The sequence below is a fragment of the Rhineura floridana genome, chromosome 5 (assembly GCF_030035675.1).
Source record: "Rhineura floridana isolate rRhiFlo1 chromosome 5, rRhiFlo1.hap2, whole genome shotgun sequence".
Lineage (NCBI taxonomy): Eukaryota > Metazoa > Chordata > Lepidosauria > Squamata > Rhineuridae > Rhineura > Rhineura floridana.
In genome coordinates, this window is record NC_084484.1 from 68,899,343 (window position 1) to 68,914,319 (window position 14,977).

A 14,977-nucleotide genomic window follows, 5' to 3' on the forward strand; every position below is an offset into this window, starting at 1 on the left:
GTCATATATATGTCTGAACTGTGGTGAAAGCTTCCATTAAAGACCTAGCCTTATTAACCATGGAAGAATCTGCACAGGTGAGAAGCCATATAAATGCTAGGATTGTGGGAGGAGTTACCATCAAAGTTCTGATTTCATCAAGCACTAGAGAATCCATACAGGCGAGAGAGAAACCGTACAAATGCTCCACATGCAAGAAAACCTTCAGTTATACATTAAATCTCATGAGAGATTTAAGCATGAGAGAATGCACATGGGACAGCAATCATGCACATGGTTAAGGTGTGAAAAAAGCTTCAGGCAGGGTTCTGGCCTCCTTTCTCACAAACAGAAACCATATGCAAACTCCACCTGTGGGAAAAGCTTAATCCACAACTCTGACCTGGTGAAACATAACAGAATCCACAGAGGAGAGAAGCCTAGCTTTATAAATGTTCTACATGCAGGGAAAGCGTTGGTCAGAGCAAAAACCTTATGTTTCATCAGAGAACACACACAGAATCCATATAAATGTGTGATCTGTGGGAAAAGCTTCCAGAGGAGGTTAGATTGTATATTGCCTGGAAGAACCCACATGGGAGAGAAGCCTTTTAAATGCTCCCTCTGTGGGGAAAGCTTCAAACACAGCACAAGCCTTATTCAACACAAGAGAGTGCATGGTAGAGAGAAACCATGCACATATGCAGCCTGTAGAAAGGACTTCATGCAGAACTCAGACCTAGTGAAATATCATAGAATCCACACAGGGGAGAAGCTTCATAAGTGATCTGTGGGTAGTAAAGCATTCACTACCAGCTCAAACTTTGTTAAGCACGAAAGAACTCATACAGGGGAGAAAATTTAGAAATGGCTTTTCTGGCTTTTCTACATTGTGTGTTTCTAATGCAAAAGGATTAAAAACTGAATAAATTCAACAGAAAACCAAAAAGGAATTTTCCAAAAGTACAAATCCATTGATTTTCTGATTTAGCAATAATATGAAGGCTCTTATTTTTCAAGGGGCAGGGAAGAAAACACATATCCAAGTAATCAGATGAAACTCTAGAGGTACACCATCTAATATTGAAACCACTTATTCTCAAAAAAGCCTACTGAATGCAAATACAGAGTTGTGTATTTCACTTTCCCATGATTTTCCTTCAAAAGGAAATCAAAAGAAACGTTCCTTCACAAAGCTATAAAACCTGAATTATTAATCTAGAATAATTCCTGCCCCCACTGGTCTTGTACTTATAGATATTAATATGTATTAGATCAAAATGTATATCCCACTCATAAAAACTTATTTAAGTCTGCATTGGCATATACACCACGATCAGGAGTCGAACCTGTGTAGGGGACATTCAGTAGATTTCAAGTAGGAATGAACGCATCTGCCAACTTCAGTTTCGCATTTTTTTGAATTCAGTTCAACACATTTTTGAATCTATTTGCCATTTTTTTTAAAAAAAAAAGTTCTCACAAAAATTCATCAACATTTCAGGGCACATTTTTCTTAATATAAACATTTTTGTATGTAATTCTGCCTAATACACACATTTTTGTATGCACTTCCCCCCAATATAATGAATTTCTATATGTTCTTTTCACTACATATAGGCCTTTATATGCCTATACACACTTTGTACACATTTTGGGGTTGGAAAACTGCATCACAAAAAGTGTGTATTTCAAGACAGTTGATTTCCAGTATGAATACTGTTCCAAAAAGTGCAAGTTACAGAGCAATCCAATTCAGGGGAAGCCAGCATAAGGTGTGCTGGAGTGAGAGAAGCAGGGACCAGAAAGTAAAAGCCTGCTCTCCCAAATATCCCTACCAGGGCGTAAGTCCTCTTCATTGACTTCTATTATTTTCTTAGACTGACCTTTTTCCCAGCATAACTTGCCTGGATTGGGACCTGCACGAGCGCTCCAAATACAAGTTGAATGTGGCATAAGTCCCCTCACTTTGACCCCACCTTGACACGCCCCTTTTCCAGGCCTTACACCAGCTTCAGCTGGCTCCACTTGCACCAGTCTCAGTCGAGCCAGGCTGAGGGACTTATGCCGGCATAGCCCAGCTGAACCGGGCCCCAGCCAGCTCAACTGGAGATCCACCACATCCACCTCCCTTCAGCCCAGCATAAATGTGAGATGGACTGTGCCCTTAGGTACATTCACATTAAAATATGAACCAAACCTTATTTCTCCCCAATCCCTAACCCCACTCCTAATTTCAAGTCCCGGTCTATAACTATTCACAGCTCAGCGTTGGTGCATGTTTTGTCATTTGTGAATGTATAAAACCTAGCTAGTGGTAATTATTTTATTCCTGGTACAGCAGGAAAGAAAAAGCCCTAAATCTAATCTTCACCTTCTTCAACACTTCTCCTGCATCTGACAAAAGCTTTACAAACAGTCTGGGGGATCAGTTATATACATGCATCACTCTAGTGTATGGTTCAGTGTATAACTCAGAGCTTGGAAGTAACTCGTTATTTTTAACGAGTTACTATTCGTTACAATTTTAAATAACGAGTGGGTAATTCCATTACATTTGGCAAGTAACGGAATGACTAGTAATTTCCCTACTTTTCAGCTGCAACTTTAACGTTTCCACGTTAGGTTGGACGTTACTTGGGGGCAGGAACAAGGGGAAGTCAGCTCCTGGCTGTGATTGGTTAACACAAGACATGTGCCTCACACTGATTGGACCTCTGCGCAGACTGTCTCTTCCCTCGTGATCTGTGTTAGGAGGCACGAGGGAAGAGGTGAATAGGCAGGGCCTGCTAGCGTCTGAGAGGAAAAAATGGACACCGGAGGAAAAAGCCAGGGCAAGGACAATGGAGGAGAAGGCAGCAGCAGAATGGCGAAGAGCTGTGGAGGTGAGTGATGATGATTTGTGTGCGTGTGTGTGTGTGTGTGTGTGCGCGCGTGCACGCGTGTACGCGCGTGCGCCCCCACGGCCCCTTCCACCCCCCCGTGGCATTTTTGCCCCCCTGCCCCCCACGGCCCCTTCTCCCCCCCACTGCCTCTCCTTGCCTCGTTGCCGCCCCCTCCATCAATCACAAGGCACTTCTGAAACTTCGGCCTACTACTTCTCTTCCTTCCCCCCCTTTTTGAACTCTCCCCCTTGTTCCCATGCATACTGTGCTGTATTTATCCAGACAGAGCACTCCTGCCTTTTAAAATGCTGGCTAGCTTTTTATTGTATATTTATTTGAACTCCATCTTTCTTTTTATTTGTATTTTTGTCCTGTTTAATCACAAGACTGAATTGTATGTGGGACAAAAACTGTCTCAGTAATAATAATAATAATAATAATAATAATAATAATAATAATAAATCATTAGGCGTATAATAAATGGCTTAAGGCTGATTTTTTTGTTCTTGGCAGAGATGAGGTGAGAAGTAGGGGCCTTGCAGCTCCTCCTCTCAGTCCCCCAGCTCTCAAACTCATGTTCTGTAAGAGAGAGATTCCCAGTCCCAGAGAGAGATAGACTGTTGACAATCTCTGCTAATATCTATACAAATGTACATAACATGCATCACCTGAACTCACATGATCTAGAGTTACCTTAGATCCTGCAAGATTTGCAAATGAGAAGCAATAGGGTTTTATATTAGTTCTGATTGTCTATTGGGCTATCATAGGTTATATGTTTTTTTCATTTTCTATGGCAAAAACTCCAACTTCAGTGGAATTTATGTGATGTGTTCTAATCATTTGAATTTGGCTAATGAATGCTTTATTCTTTCATCAGAACTTTAGCAGTAGTACTAAAATATTAATAAAAAAGAAAAGGGAAAGAAAAAATACTTTACATACATCATTCAGCTGTATTGCTAATTATAGATATAGATATAAAAGATAAACGGCATTTTGTCAAAAGTATTTTTGTCTACATTTTATACCTCATCCTTGGTTTTCCAAGCTTGGCATGGAATGCTTCTCATACAGAATTAATTTGAAATGCTGCATATTTATTATCATCATCATCATATTCAAAATAAAAAATATATGTACCGCCTTCAAGTTGATTCCAACTTATGGTGACCCTATGAATAGGGTTTTCATGAGGCTGAGAGGCAGGGACTGGCCCAAGGTCACCCAGTGAGCTTCATGGCTATGTGGGGATTTGAACCCTAGTCTCATTTTGTTCTCACAACAACCCTGTGAGATAATAGGTTAGACTGGCCCAGGCAGGGTTATTCAGTGAGCAAAAATGATGCAAATAGGATCTCTTTTAATTGTGCTATCGACCTGCTTACTTCCACTCTGACTGGGGGATCTTGAAGCATGGGGAAGAGATGGGGGCACATCACAGCTGAAGTTCACCCATATAGGAGCATTATCTCTTGTTTATTACAGAGACACCTGTTGCAGGTTTTGCTGCTGAGAGCAGCAGTCAGTTAGTGCGGCCACTTGAGTCACAGCTTGTTGATCCTGAGGAGGCAAAACTAGAAAGTGAGGTTCAGAAAGGAGGCCCTGTGCATGAGGAGGAGGAGGGCATGAAGCAGTGCCAGTTGCCCACAGCCACATCTGCAGAACAGCAAGTACCATGGTTTGGCTTTGAGAAAGCTTGTACATTTGTGAGCCAGAGTGGGAAAAATGTTGTTGTACGATGCAATTACTGCCTTCCAAGGATCAAAAATCTGAGATCAGCTGTTTCCTCCTCATCCAATGTGAAGAAACATTTTGAGGTAAGCCTTTGTCATGCTGGTCCTCAAAGAGTGTCCATTGTCTATTTATGTTTAAATTGTGAAGTTCCTCTTCCATTTTTTCTTGGATTCATGCTTTGTTCTTCTTCCTCAGAGGGCACACCCTGAGAAGCTGAGAGCAATTGAAGAAGCAATAAAGGCAAGGAGATGTGGCCTTCCTGAACCAATGCATGACACCCCTCCTCCCAAAATGCTGAAGCAGCAGCAGACAACCCTTGAGAGGTGGGGATCTGGCAGGGAGACTGTCACCCAGAGCAATCTCGACAGGAGAATCATTGATTTCATTGTAGAGGAGACATTATCACTTCAGACTGTGGACAAACCATCATTCATTAATCTGGTTCGCATTGGACTCCCCAAAGATCTCACCATCATATGTGCCAAGACTCTGAGAGACAGAATTGAGAAGAGAGCATGCCACATGAGAGAAACTCTTGCAAACCGAATGGGTGCTGTGGCATATATAGCAACCACTGCAGATTGTTGGACCAATGGCAAGAAGAGTTACTTTGGGGTAACAGCCCACTGGATCAACCCAACTACCCTGAAACGTGAGGTCGGGGCCTTGGCTTGTAAGCGTCTGAAGGGGCGCCATACATACGATGTCCTTTCAAAAGCACTGCATGATGTACATGTGCAGTACAGGATCCACAACAAAGTTATGTGCACTACTACAGACAATGGCTCCAACTTTGTGAAAGCGTTCAGAGTTTTCATGGCCAAAGAACCAGTGGAAGCTGCAGGCACCAGTGACGATGATGGTGATAACCAGGAGGAGGAGGAGGCTGAGGTGGAGTTTGTGCCTATCTGTGAGATCCTGGACACAGGACCTGAGGCAGAGGAAGAAGCTGCAGACTCAGGAGAGGATTTTGTTTTACCACCACACCAGAGATGTGCTAGCCACACCCTCAACCTTGTGGCAACACAAGACATAGAGGCCATGCTTTCTGACTCCTTCAAAAGTAGTCTTCTTGGTCCTTTCAAGAAACAGTTTTGTTCCTTGATGGGAAAGTGCAGCAAGTTGTGGTCCAAGCAGAACCAGTCAGCCCAGATTGCTGAGTATATCCAAGCGCAATGTGGTGTGTATCTGAAGGTACCGAATAAGACCAGGTGGAATTCCACCTTTGATGCGTTGAAGCAACTACATGAGCTCCTGTCAACTGTGCCACTAAAAATGCATGCCATAATGGACCGCTGCTCCTTGTCCAGGATCACAGCTGCTGAGATTGAAGTGCTACAGGAATACACAGAGATTATGGAGCCACTAGCCCAGTCCCTAGATATCCTGCAACGGGAGAACGGCATGTTCATGGGGTATTTGCTACCAACGCTCTGCAATCTGGACCGCAAGTTAGAAGGACTGGAAAACAAACCTGAGAGGTACACATACTGTTTTCAGCTGCTGAGAGGTGTGTGCAAAGCCCTAAGAAAGTGGTTTGCAGCTATCTGGGAGGACAAGAGGCTTCTTCTGGCAGCCTGCCTACACCCTCGCTTCAAACTAGATTGGCTGGAATCGGGTCAGGCCACCACCCATACCAACAAGTAAGAACATTAGGGAAGCCCTTTGGGTGGATTACTCCAAGGGAAATGTTGTCTCAAGGGAGGCATCAGAGGGCTTAAGGTGGTAGGCAGGGGCTGGGCCTTTTCTTTCTGGGGCTCCTCATCACAACCTTGGGTTGCTGCAGGTAATCTTTAAGGGTCTGCTGTGCTGCCCCATGAGTGTGGTGACTTGGTCACCTTCCTATCTTCCATGTCATAATCCACAGGCTCAGGCTGGACCCTGAACCAGGGGACATGACAAGCATCAGGAAATGAAGAGCAGATGATGGTTTCCTAACATATATGTGTTAACATATCCTCTCTCTTTCTTAGATACACAATGGAAGCCTTGTTGAAAGCTGAAATAAAGATGGGTGTACTTAATGAGGACAGTGATCAGTCTTCAGATAAAGACCAGGAAGGAGATGACTTAGAAGATGACTTCTTTAACTTTCTGCCCCAGGGCAAGAAGTCACCAGTGGACACTGCTGAGGAGGAACTGGTGAGGTACCTGAGGTCTCCCAGCAGGGAAGTGTCATCACTCCATGGCTTTCCATGTGTGCTGCGGTGTTTTTTGCAGCACAACACAGGCATGCCTTCAAGCGCCGCAGTAGAACGCCTGTTCAGGACTGGTGGCAACGTAATGACTGTAAAAAGACATTCCTTGTCTGACATGCTCTTTGAGCATCTTGTTCTTTTGAGACATAACAGAAACATATTATAAAAGCATTTCAAGTGTAAAATTTGATTTTAAGAGTTGGGGTATCTTCATTGCTTGGGGGGATGTGAGATTCTGTTATGCCATTATGTTAATCTTACAGATAAAATTTTTTATTCTACTACACCCTGTGTGTGTGTGTTTATTTTTAATATTGTTTTAGGCTTCTTAGAGGTGCAGCAGCCAAGGCCAGCACCTTGTAGGAGTTTTTTTAAAAAAGTAACTGAAATGTAATTGTAGTGATTACTTTTGAGAAAAAGTAAAGTAATCAGTTACTTTCATAGCAATTGTAATTGTAACGGTAATTACTACTTTTTTGGGCCAAGTAATTGTAACTGTAATTTATTACTTTTTAAAAGTAATCTTCCAAGCTCTGGTATAACTCAGCCTGCATCCTCAACAGATCCTTTCATAGCTTCTTCTGGTGCCTTTAAGGTTCCATAGCTATTCCAAGTTTCTGAACCTTAGAAACGCTCAGTCTGCAAGTGAAGTATTGCAAAATCTTGAGACTGGCTTAGTTAATTTTCTCTTAGAATAAAAATACACATGAAGCATGCTTTCTTACTGACAGTTTTATTAACAGCATGAACATTTATCAGATGAATAATTATAATTAAAGAATCTCTGGACTAAGAGGAGGGTGAGGGCTTGCTGAGCAGAGATGAGCACGATGTTTTAAGTATCAGAACTGTAAGGGCTGGGAACATAAAAAATTGCAAACAGCCTAATGTGTTGCTTTGGAAAACAAATTTGTTTTCTGTAACCAGCTTGCTTACAACACAAGTTTTCAGTCTTTTAGATTATGTGAGTCACATAATTGCTACAAATTGTTGTATTTGAACAGCATATTTCCATGTGAATTTTGTCTATATTTAAAAAGTAAGTCTTCCATTATTATAGCTCACATCCTTTATCAACATTCAATGGCCCAAGCAAATAAAAACTCTTAAAAGAAGCAACTGTTTAATTTGTAAATATTACATGCCGAAATGTATATTAGCTATATTTTATGGGACTTGTTCTGGTGAGAACAATCAGTGTTGATTAAGTGGGAAGTGATGAATGGCTGGTGAGTCAACTGACTATTAACTCCTTGGGAAAGAGGCCAGCCTTCCTTCCTTCCTTCCTTCCTTCCTTCCTTATACTTGAAGATCTTGGAAAGATCTGTCAATTTCAGTTCTCTCCATTTCTCATTTTTCCAGTCTTAAATTCAGTTCTCCACATTTCTGCAGCAATTTGCGTTTTTTTTAAAAAAAAAATCTCATGAAAAATGTTCAGCATTTTAGTGTGGATTTCTAATAAACACATTTTTGTAGGCATTTTTGATTAAACTTTTGCAAGCAATTTGTCATACAATGCATTTTTGTATGTTATTTTCACTCGCATTTCTGTAAACATTGGTTGGTTGGCGAACCGTATTGCAAAATTCAAATGTGTGAATTTCAAAGGATGGCTGTGTTTTATTTATTTATTATTTGATTTTGGAAAGCGCAAATTTTATAGATTTGGCTTGAAATGTGAACTTAATCAAATTTCTCACCCATCCTTACCTGAGACAGAGTCCTGTTTCAAAAATGTTTAATAATAATAGTTTTAAAATCTAACTTGTCTACCTGACTTTTATTACTGAGCACAACGCACTTTTAAAAGTGCAAGTTACCTTGTTATGATCAGTGGTACCTTGCATTCTGGCTTTGGGCCCATCCATACAATTGTATAATCTGCAATGTTATTTGCATTAATTCATCGTCATCCATATGATGTTGCAAGCTAGTATGAATTTTCTCATTCACAAATCCACATTAGAAATACCACTGAAAAACCACTATGCTTTCCTGTATTGATAATCAATCACATTAACATCTGTGCGCTCGGATGCAATGCCACAGACTTTCCTGCAATAGACGGTCCATGGATGTTCCTCTGTCCTTTGTCACCTTCCCACCCAACAGCACATCCACAAACCTGTGTGTGCATGGGAATTTAAAAAAAGATATACATTTCTGTGTTCTTCTGAAAAAGCACATGAAAAGCAAACGACCATTATGGACCAATCACTGAAAAGGGGTGGACTCAGGGAAGTGGCCAATGCTAAAGCAATTTAGACCAAACAAAAGCCCCCACATATGGATACTTGATATTCGGGTTTTCACAATAATCCGACCACACATAGGACATGTATGGATCTTGAGGTCACCAACCAAATATGGAAAACATGGATTTTGTGGTTAGGTATTGATGGGCCCTTTGATAAACAAGACTAGGCTAAGCTTTTTTCACCTACAACACCCTAAACATTTTAACCTAGGAAAGCAGAGCTTGTCATTTTTTTTGTTTTTAAAAGGCTAGGTCTTCCCTTTATAAATCTCAGCTGACTATCCAACTAGCTGGACCTGTATTGTGTAGAACTATATATTATTAGTGGAGTTGTCTTTTTACCCTAAATTAGAGTTTACTCTAGTTTAGGGATGGGATCTGCATTTTGGTGCCAGTTCAATTATCACTCCTTTGAATTTCCTTCCGGTACTGCTTTGTAAGGGATCAATGCTCACTATTTGTGATAAATACCAATTCATTTTTTTCCTGCAAAAATATCAATATTAATATCATTTAAAAATGTTTTTCATATTTTTGAAATATCAATGTTTCTGAAAATATCAATATCAATATTAATATTTTGAGGGAAAGATCAATATTAATATCAATATTTTTGAAGCAATTTTTTAAAAAATCCACTTCAGCCACAGAAAACCACTAGGAAAAAACCCAATCTGCGAGAACCAAAAAAAAGTGAATAAATAGAGAATCCGGTGTCAAATTTGAGTTTTGTGAAATTCGAACACATCCCTACTCTAGTTTACTGTGGCTCTTCAAGCTTCCCTGCTAGGATAGTAGTGAAAACTAGGTTTCTACAGGCTTCCTACCCCTAGGATTTAGCTTCTGAATTATGAGTTATTACAGGACGTGGCTCCTAGCACACAGGGACCATATTGTGTTCTTATTAGTCTGAGCTGTTTTAATTAATTAATTAAATAAATGGGTGTTACTTACCCTCTTGTTGCTCTGCTGTTTAACTTGCCTTGCCGCTTCATCAGGTGGGACGATTTGTCAGATGTGGCTTCCTCTAGCTCAAAGAGCTGGCTCAGTGGAACATTCTCCCCCTCTCCTCCCCCCACAATCCCCCAAATCTGTTCCAGGATTTTTTTCCCCAACCCTCGGGAGCAGATTTGGGGATGGTGCAAGGTTCACATGGAGGCCGGAGGGTGGGTCCCATTCTGCTAGTGAGGGTTCTACATTCCTTGAGCTAGCACAATTATGTAGTTGTGTATTGCTTATTGTTTGTCCTTTAGTGTGTACTTAATACATATGGTATTTAGGGTGTATCATATGCTTAATTCATTGTGTGTGTGTGTTTCCTAAATAATTCTTAATTTCTTGAACATATAATGCAACATCTCTTCTGTGACTTGACTCAACTCTTCTGAGTTGTCTTCTCTGCAGTGAGTTTTCAGTTCTTTGCTGTGGATTATCTGCCATTGGGACTAGTCTCAACCTCATCTACAAAACTGCCAAATGTTTTCAAGAAGTTTAATGTCTGGATTATATGTATGTGACTCAGGGCCAACCCACCTGCTAGTATTTGCCTCAGGCAGTGCAATGGGAAACATGGTGTATTTCATTATCCTCTTCTCAGCCTAGCCACCCACCTGCTGCATTTTAGTGCTAGGAATGCCATTTCCCAATGCAGCCAAGTGTTCAGTGATACTTCTACTGCCTGATCACTTACTCCTTGCCCAAAGGGTGCTTCTTCAGAGCAAGGCAGACTGGGAGAGGTGGCCCCAGAGAGTAGTTGCAGCTGCTTTTATTTGGCAAATAATGCTTAAAGTTTAACAGTAATATTTTAGCAGTATTTTACACTGCTGTGGCAAAGCATCAATGGAGAAGGCACTCTGCAATAATTTAGAATATTTAAATTTACTGTAAAAATTTATATATCCCACATTTAAAACATGAATTCAAGGTTGCTTTTTTAAAAAAAAATATCATATAATATTTAAGAACATATACCCAACACTCCTAAAACCACAATCACCAGAAACTAATGTTAACATAAGAGACCAGATAAACAATAACATAATTTCTAAAAAGTAAGAATCATCTACGGAATAACATTCAACAAAGTAAACCAAAAGGACACTCAGGCAAAAGCCGTAAATAGTCATGCTTCAACCAATCACCTAAAGCGATTCACTGTTGGCATTTGACGGGTCTCACTTGCAAGGTGGATATTGCACCAGTTGGGTGACCCTGCAGAAAAAGCCCTACTCCCAGAGCTTGGAAAAGTTACTTTTTTGAACTACAACTCCCATCAGCTCCAGCCAGCATGGCCACTGGATTGGGCTGATGGGAGCTGTAGCTGAAAAAAGTAACTTTTCCAAGCTCTGCATTCCTTATAGCTACCCCCAGACTACAGAGGATTAGAGGATCTGGAGTAGTGGCTCAGATGAAGAACCAAACATGCAAGGAAAATAAGACAATGCTTAAAATACCCAGGTCCCAAGCCATACAGGTATAAGTTAAAACCAGCCTCTTGAACTGAGTCTAAAACAACTGAACCAGTGCAGATCAAACAAAACAGGCCTTAGCTCCAATCAATACCTTGGCCACACCAATCAATAACTTGGCCACACCATTTTACACTAGTTGTATTTCCAAATGCTTCCAAGACCAGTCCCATGTCGAGTGCTTTACAGTAGTATTTATTTTTTGCTAAGCGAAATTGCAATGCTTTACTAGTTCTGCCAATGAACATGAAAATTAAATATAAAAGGAAATCAAAAGGCAATACAGAAAGCTAGGAAAGCATTTCTGCTGGATGCTTTTTTTTGTTACAGAAGCAGAAAAAGAAAGAAAAAGACAATAATTTGTTGTCAAAATAGCCACAAACAGGTCATTTTTATTAGCAAAGTAATTTAAGGCAATGGAACAACCAGAAGCTTTTAACTTTTATGAGAAAGCTTAAAAGCAAGCATAATTCAGTCAAATGCCAATGAGTAAACTATGATAAACTTCAAGAGACTTGTCCTTTTTGTTGCATGAGATATTGAAATGAATAGTGGCCACAATTTGCATTTTCCCCAAACAGCAACACATCCCTACAAGCAAAATCCACATGTATCTGCTAATATATTTGCAAATGTAACATTTTATATGCAAATATAGCTTCCACTCATTGTTACCTGTTCATTATTGGTGAGAAAGGTTGTAATAAATATGTTTGTAAGACAGTTTTCCACCTAGTATAAGGAAAGAACTGAGTCACAAATAAAACCTATTGTGTCCACCTGGAATTCTTAGCATCATGACACAGCCAGTGATTTCTGCACCAGCAGATGTGTTCACAAACAAGAAGAAAACATCACCACCAATATAATTTAGGTTCTCCAAACTACCATATTATCTGAAAAATCTCATGCACCAACCCAAACAATAACAAATACAGCAAGAGTTTACTAAAAGGACATTGAATTGATTGTACAATTAGTTTGGCCTCAGTGCTCTATCTTAGAAAATGGAAGAAATTAGTAGGCACAGTTCATAATAAAACACATCCATCAAATTAGAACCAGAGATTCTGAAAGCACCCTCCCCAGGGTTATCTTTCTAGTACACCAATTGCCATAGTGGAGTTTCCTAGGCATGGACCAACCCAGAAAATGCATCAACCAGATTAAATCATTAGAAATAAATCAGAAGTTGCTTTGAAGAAGTTTTAGGACTTATTGATTTAGGTAAGTAAAAAAAGAGGGGGGAACTTACCGAGAACTCCTAGCCTGTAGTTGATGGTTACAACAATGACATTTCCATAGCTTGCCAGTATGCTGCCGTCAACAATATTCCCTGTACCTTCCATATATGATCCACCATGGATGTAGACCATCACTGGCTTCTTGCTGTTCTGATCATGTATGTCTGAAAATAGTACAAGTAAGGAAAACACAAAAAAGTAATACAAGTATTAAAGAAAAATTGTTGCCTATATTTGCCCCAAAGTGTTAATAAACATTGCATTTTTTCTCACATTACCTGCTTATATACCAGCCTCTGCTTTTCTTAAGTTAGGACCAGAGTCAAAAAGCAAAGAGGCCTTCTAGAAGAGGCAAAAGTGCCAAAGATAATCTCTCTCAATGCACAGTTGGAATGATGGGGGATACTACACCTGACGAGTGTCACCAAGACTGCCGTTTGGAACAAAGTTATGTTCACATAACTAGGAATATGTATCACATATCTAGGACTCAAATTAATGTAGAAATCAGACTGCAGAATAAATAGTAATTTACAGAAAGTGTCATTAGCAGAAGGATCACAACATATACATTCTTTTAAACACATTTCTAATACATTTATTAACAATAAACAGCAGCATTAGTTTCCAAAACAGATAATGTTTCATTTCTTGAGGCATATTCAACAAAGTATCATCGCCAACATTTTGCCTAAACTAACATTCACAGTGAGACGAGGGAGGGGAATCTCGACAGATTTCTAGGAAAACAAAAAGAGTTTCAATATGACTACATCTCTGCATTGTGCTTTGTCTAAACTAATTACATTGAATCAATGGAGGGTCACTCGCAATGCCATTCCCAATTTGTCACCCCATTGGCTACTTTAAAAATACATTTAAAAAGACAAAATGTTTCATAGAAAAATAGAGGGGGGAAATGGAGAAATAAGGAACCCTCCCCTGCCAGTATTGTAAGCACCCTCCCCTTCACTAAAACCATTTTGAGAGGCATTTCAGGAGTTCGATTGCATTTTCCCAAACAGAAGGAAAATGGCTGCTCCCAATTTGTCTCCTACAAAAGGGGTGGTAATTTGGGAGAGTGCTAAATTGGGAGTGGGTTTCTTTGCCCAGTCATTAGATGATTCCCCCAAGGCAATCCAAGGAAAGCAATCCAAGGAAATAAGGTTATGTATAAAGAGTGGTGGATGTATCAATAAGTGCTCCTCTTACTGGATCATATATTAAAAATGATAACAAATATATATGGAATGCTTTTAGAGCACACTGTAAGTATTCATAAATTCACACAGCCAATAGACTTCAAACTGGAAAAAGTATACTTTCATGTAACATTGGCAAGGTAAATGAGAAATGTATTTTCTATTCAGTATCACATTTGTAGTATCACTCAAGATATCAACAAAAAATATAGTACCTCATAGCATAAATGGAAGACATATACTCTAGGATAGGGGGCAAAAACTGGAAGACCTGCTTCAAGTCTGTACCCTGAAAAGGAATATATTACTTTGAAAGGGGGGGAAGGATTTCTTTTCCAGGAAAACGTATTTCTGAGTGGGGACTTAACAGCTTTTAAATTATATATATGTGGACTAAAAGTCTAATTTCTTTATTTGGAAAGGAATTGTTACAGCACCACAGAAATGCAGGAAAAAGGTGAACAGTTGCAATAACAAGGAAGCAAGAAATTTCAGCAGCTCTGTTTGGAAAGGTCAGAAAAGCCACCATAATTCTGAACTCTTGAAAAACAAGGAGATTAAGAGGTGACAGCACCATAACTATACAGATTTCTGAAGGGAACAAAAAAGGGCAAATGTTACAATGCTAGTTGAAACAGTGCCAAATATCACAACACAGAAAAGAAATGGAATATGGCTAGGAAATAAACAGACACCAAGGAAAAGTGGCTAAAATCTGGAGGGCAGGAAAGTGACAGACCCAGGCAATTCATCAGCTTTCATCAGCATGTGTAACATTAGGAATCCGGCTAAATATATTTGAAAAGTGTCCAAAGTGAAGCAGGCTATCATCACAGTTGTTATTAAATGTGGAACAACAGAGAAGGAGATGAATGAAGATTTTCACTGAAATTCATAAGAGATTGCAGATTAATTTGAAAGTGCTGAAAGTATCTTCTTGTAATATATGTATGTAATTCTGTGCCTACTATTAAATAGAGAAAGAGAAACATCTTCATGCAACATTA

General features: G+C 39.7%; 1 protein-coding gene across 3 annotated transcripts in view; it reads right to left on the bottom strand.

The window, feature by feature from the left end:
- Window positions 1-14,977, bottom strand: part of NLGN4X (neuroligin 4 X-linked) — a 269,400-nt gene that overhangs the window by 123,262 nt on the left and 131,161 nt on the right. For all 3 annotated transcript variants that reach the window (XM_061627057.1, XM_061627059.1, XM_061627058.1), the window contains one exon: window positions 12,780-12,932. In XM_061627057.1, coding sequence (XP_061483041.1) covers window positions 12,780-12,932 — 153 coding nt within the window. The remainder of the gene's footprint in view (window positions 1-12,779; window positions 12,933-14,977) is intronic.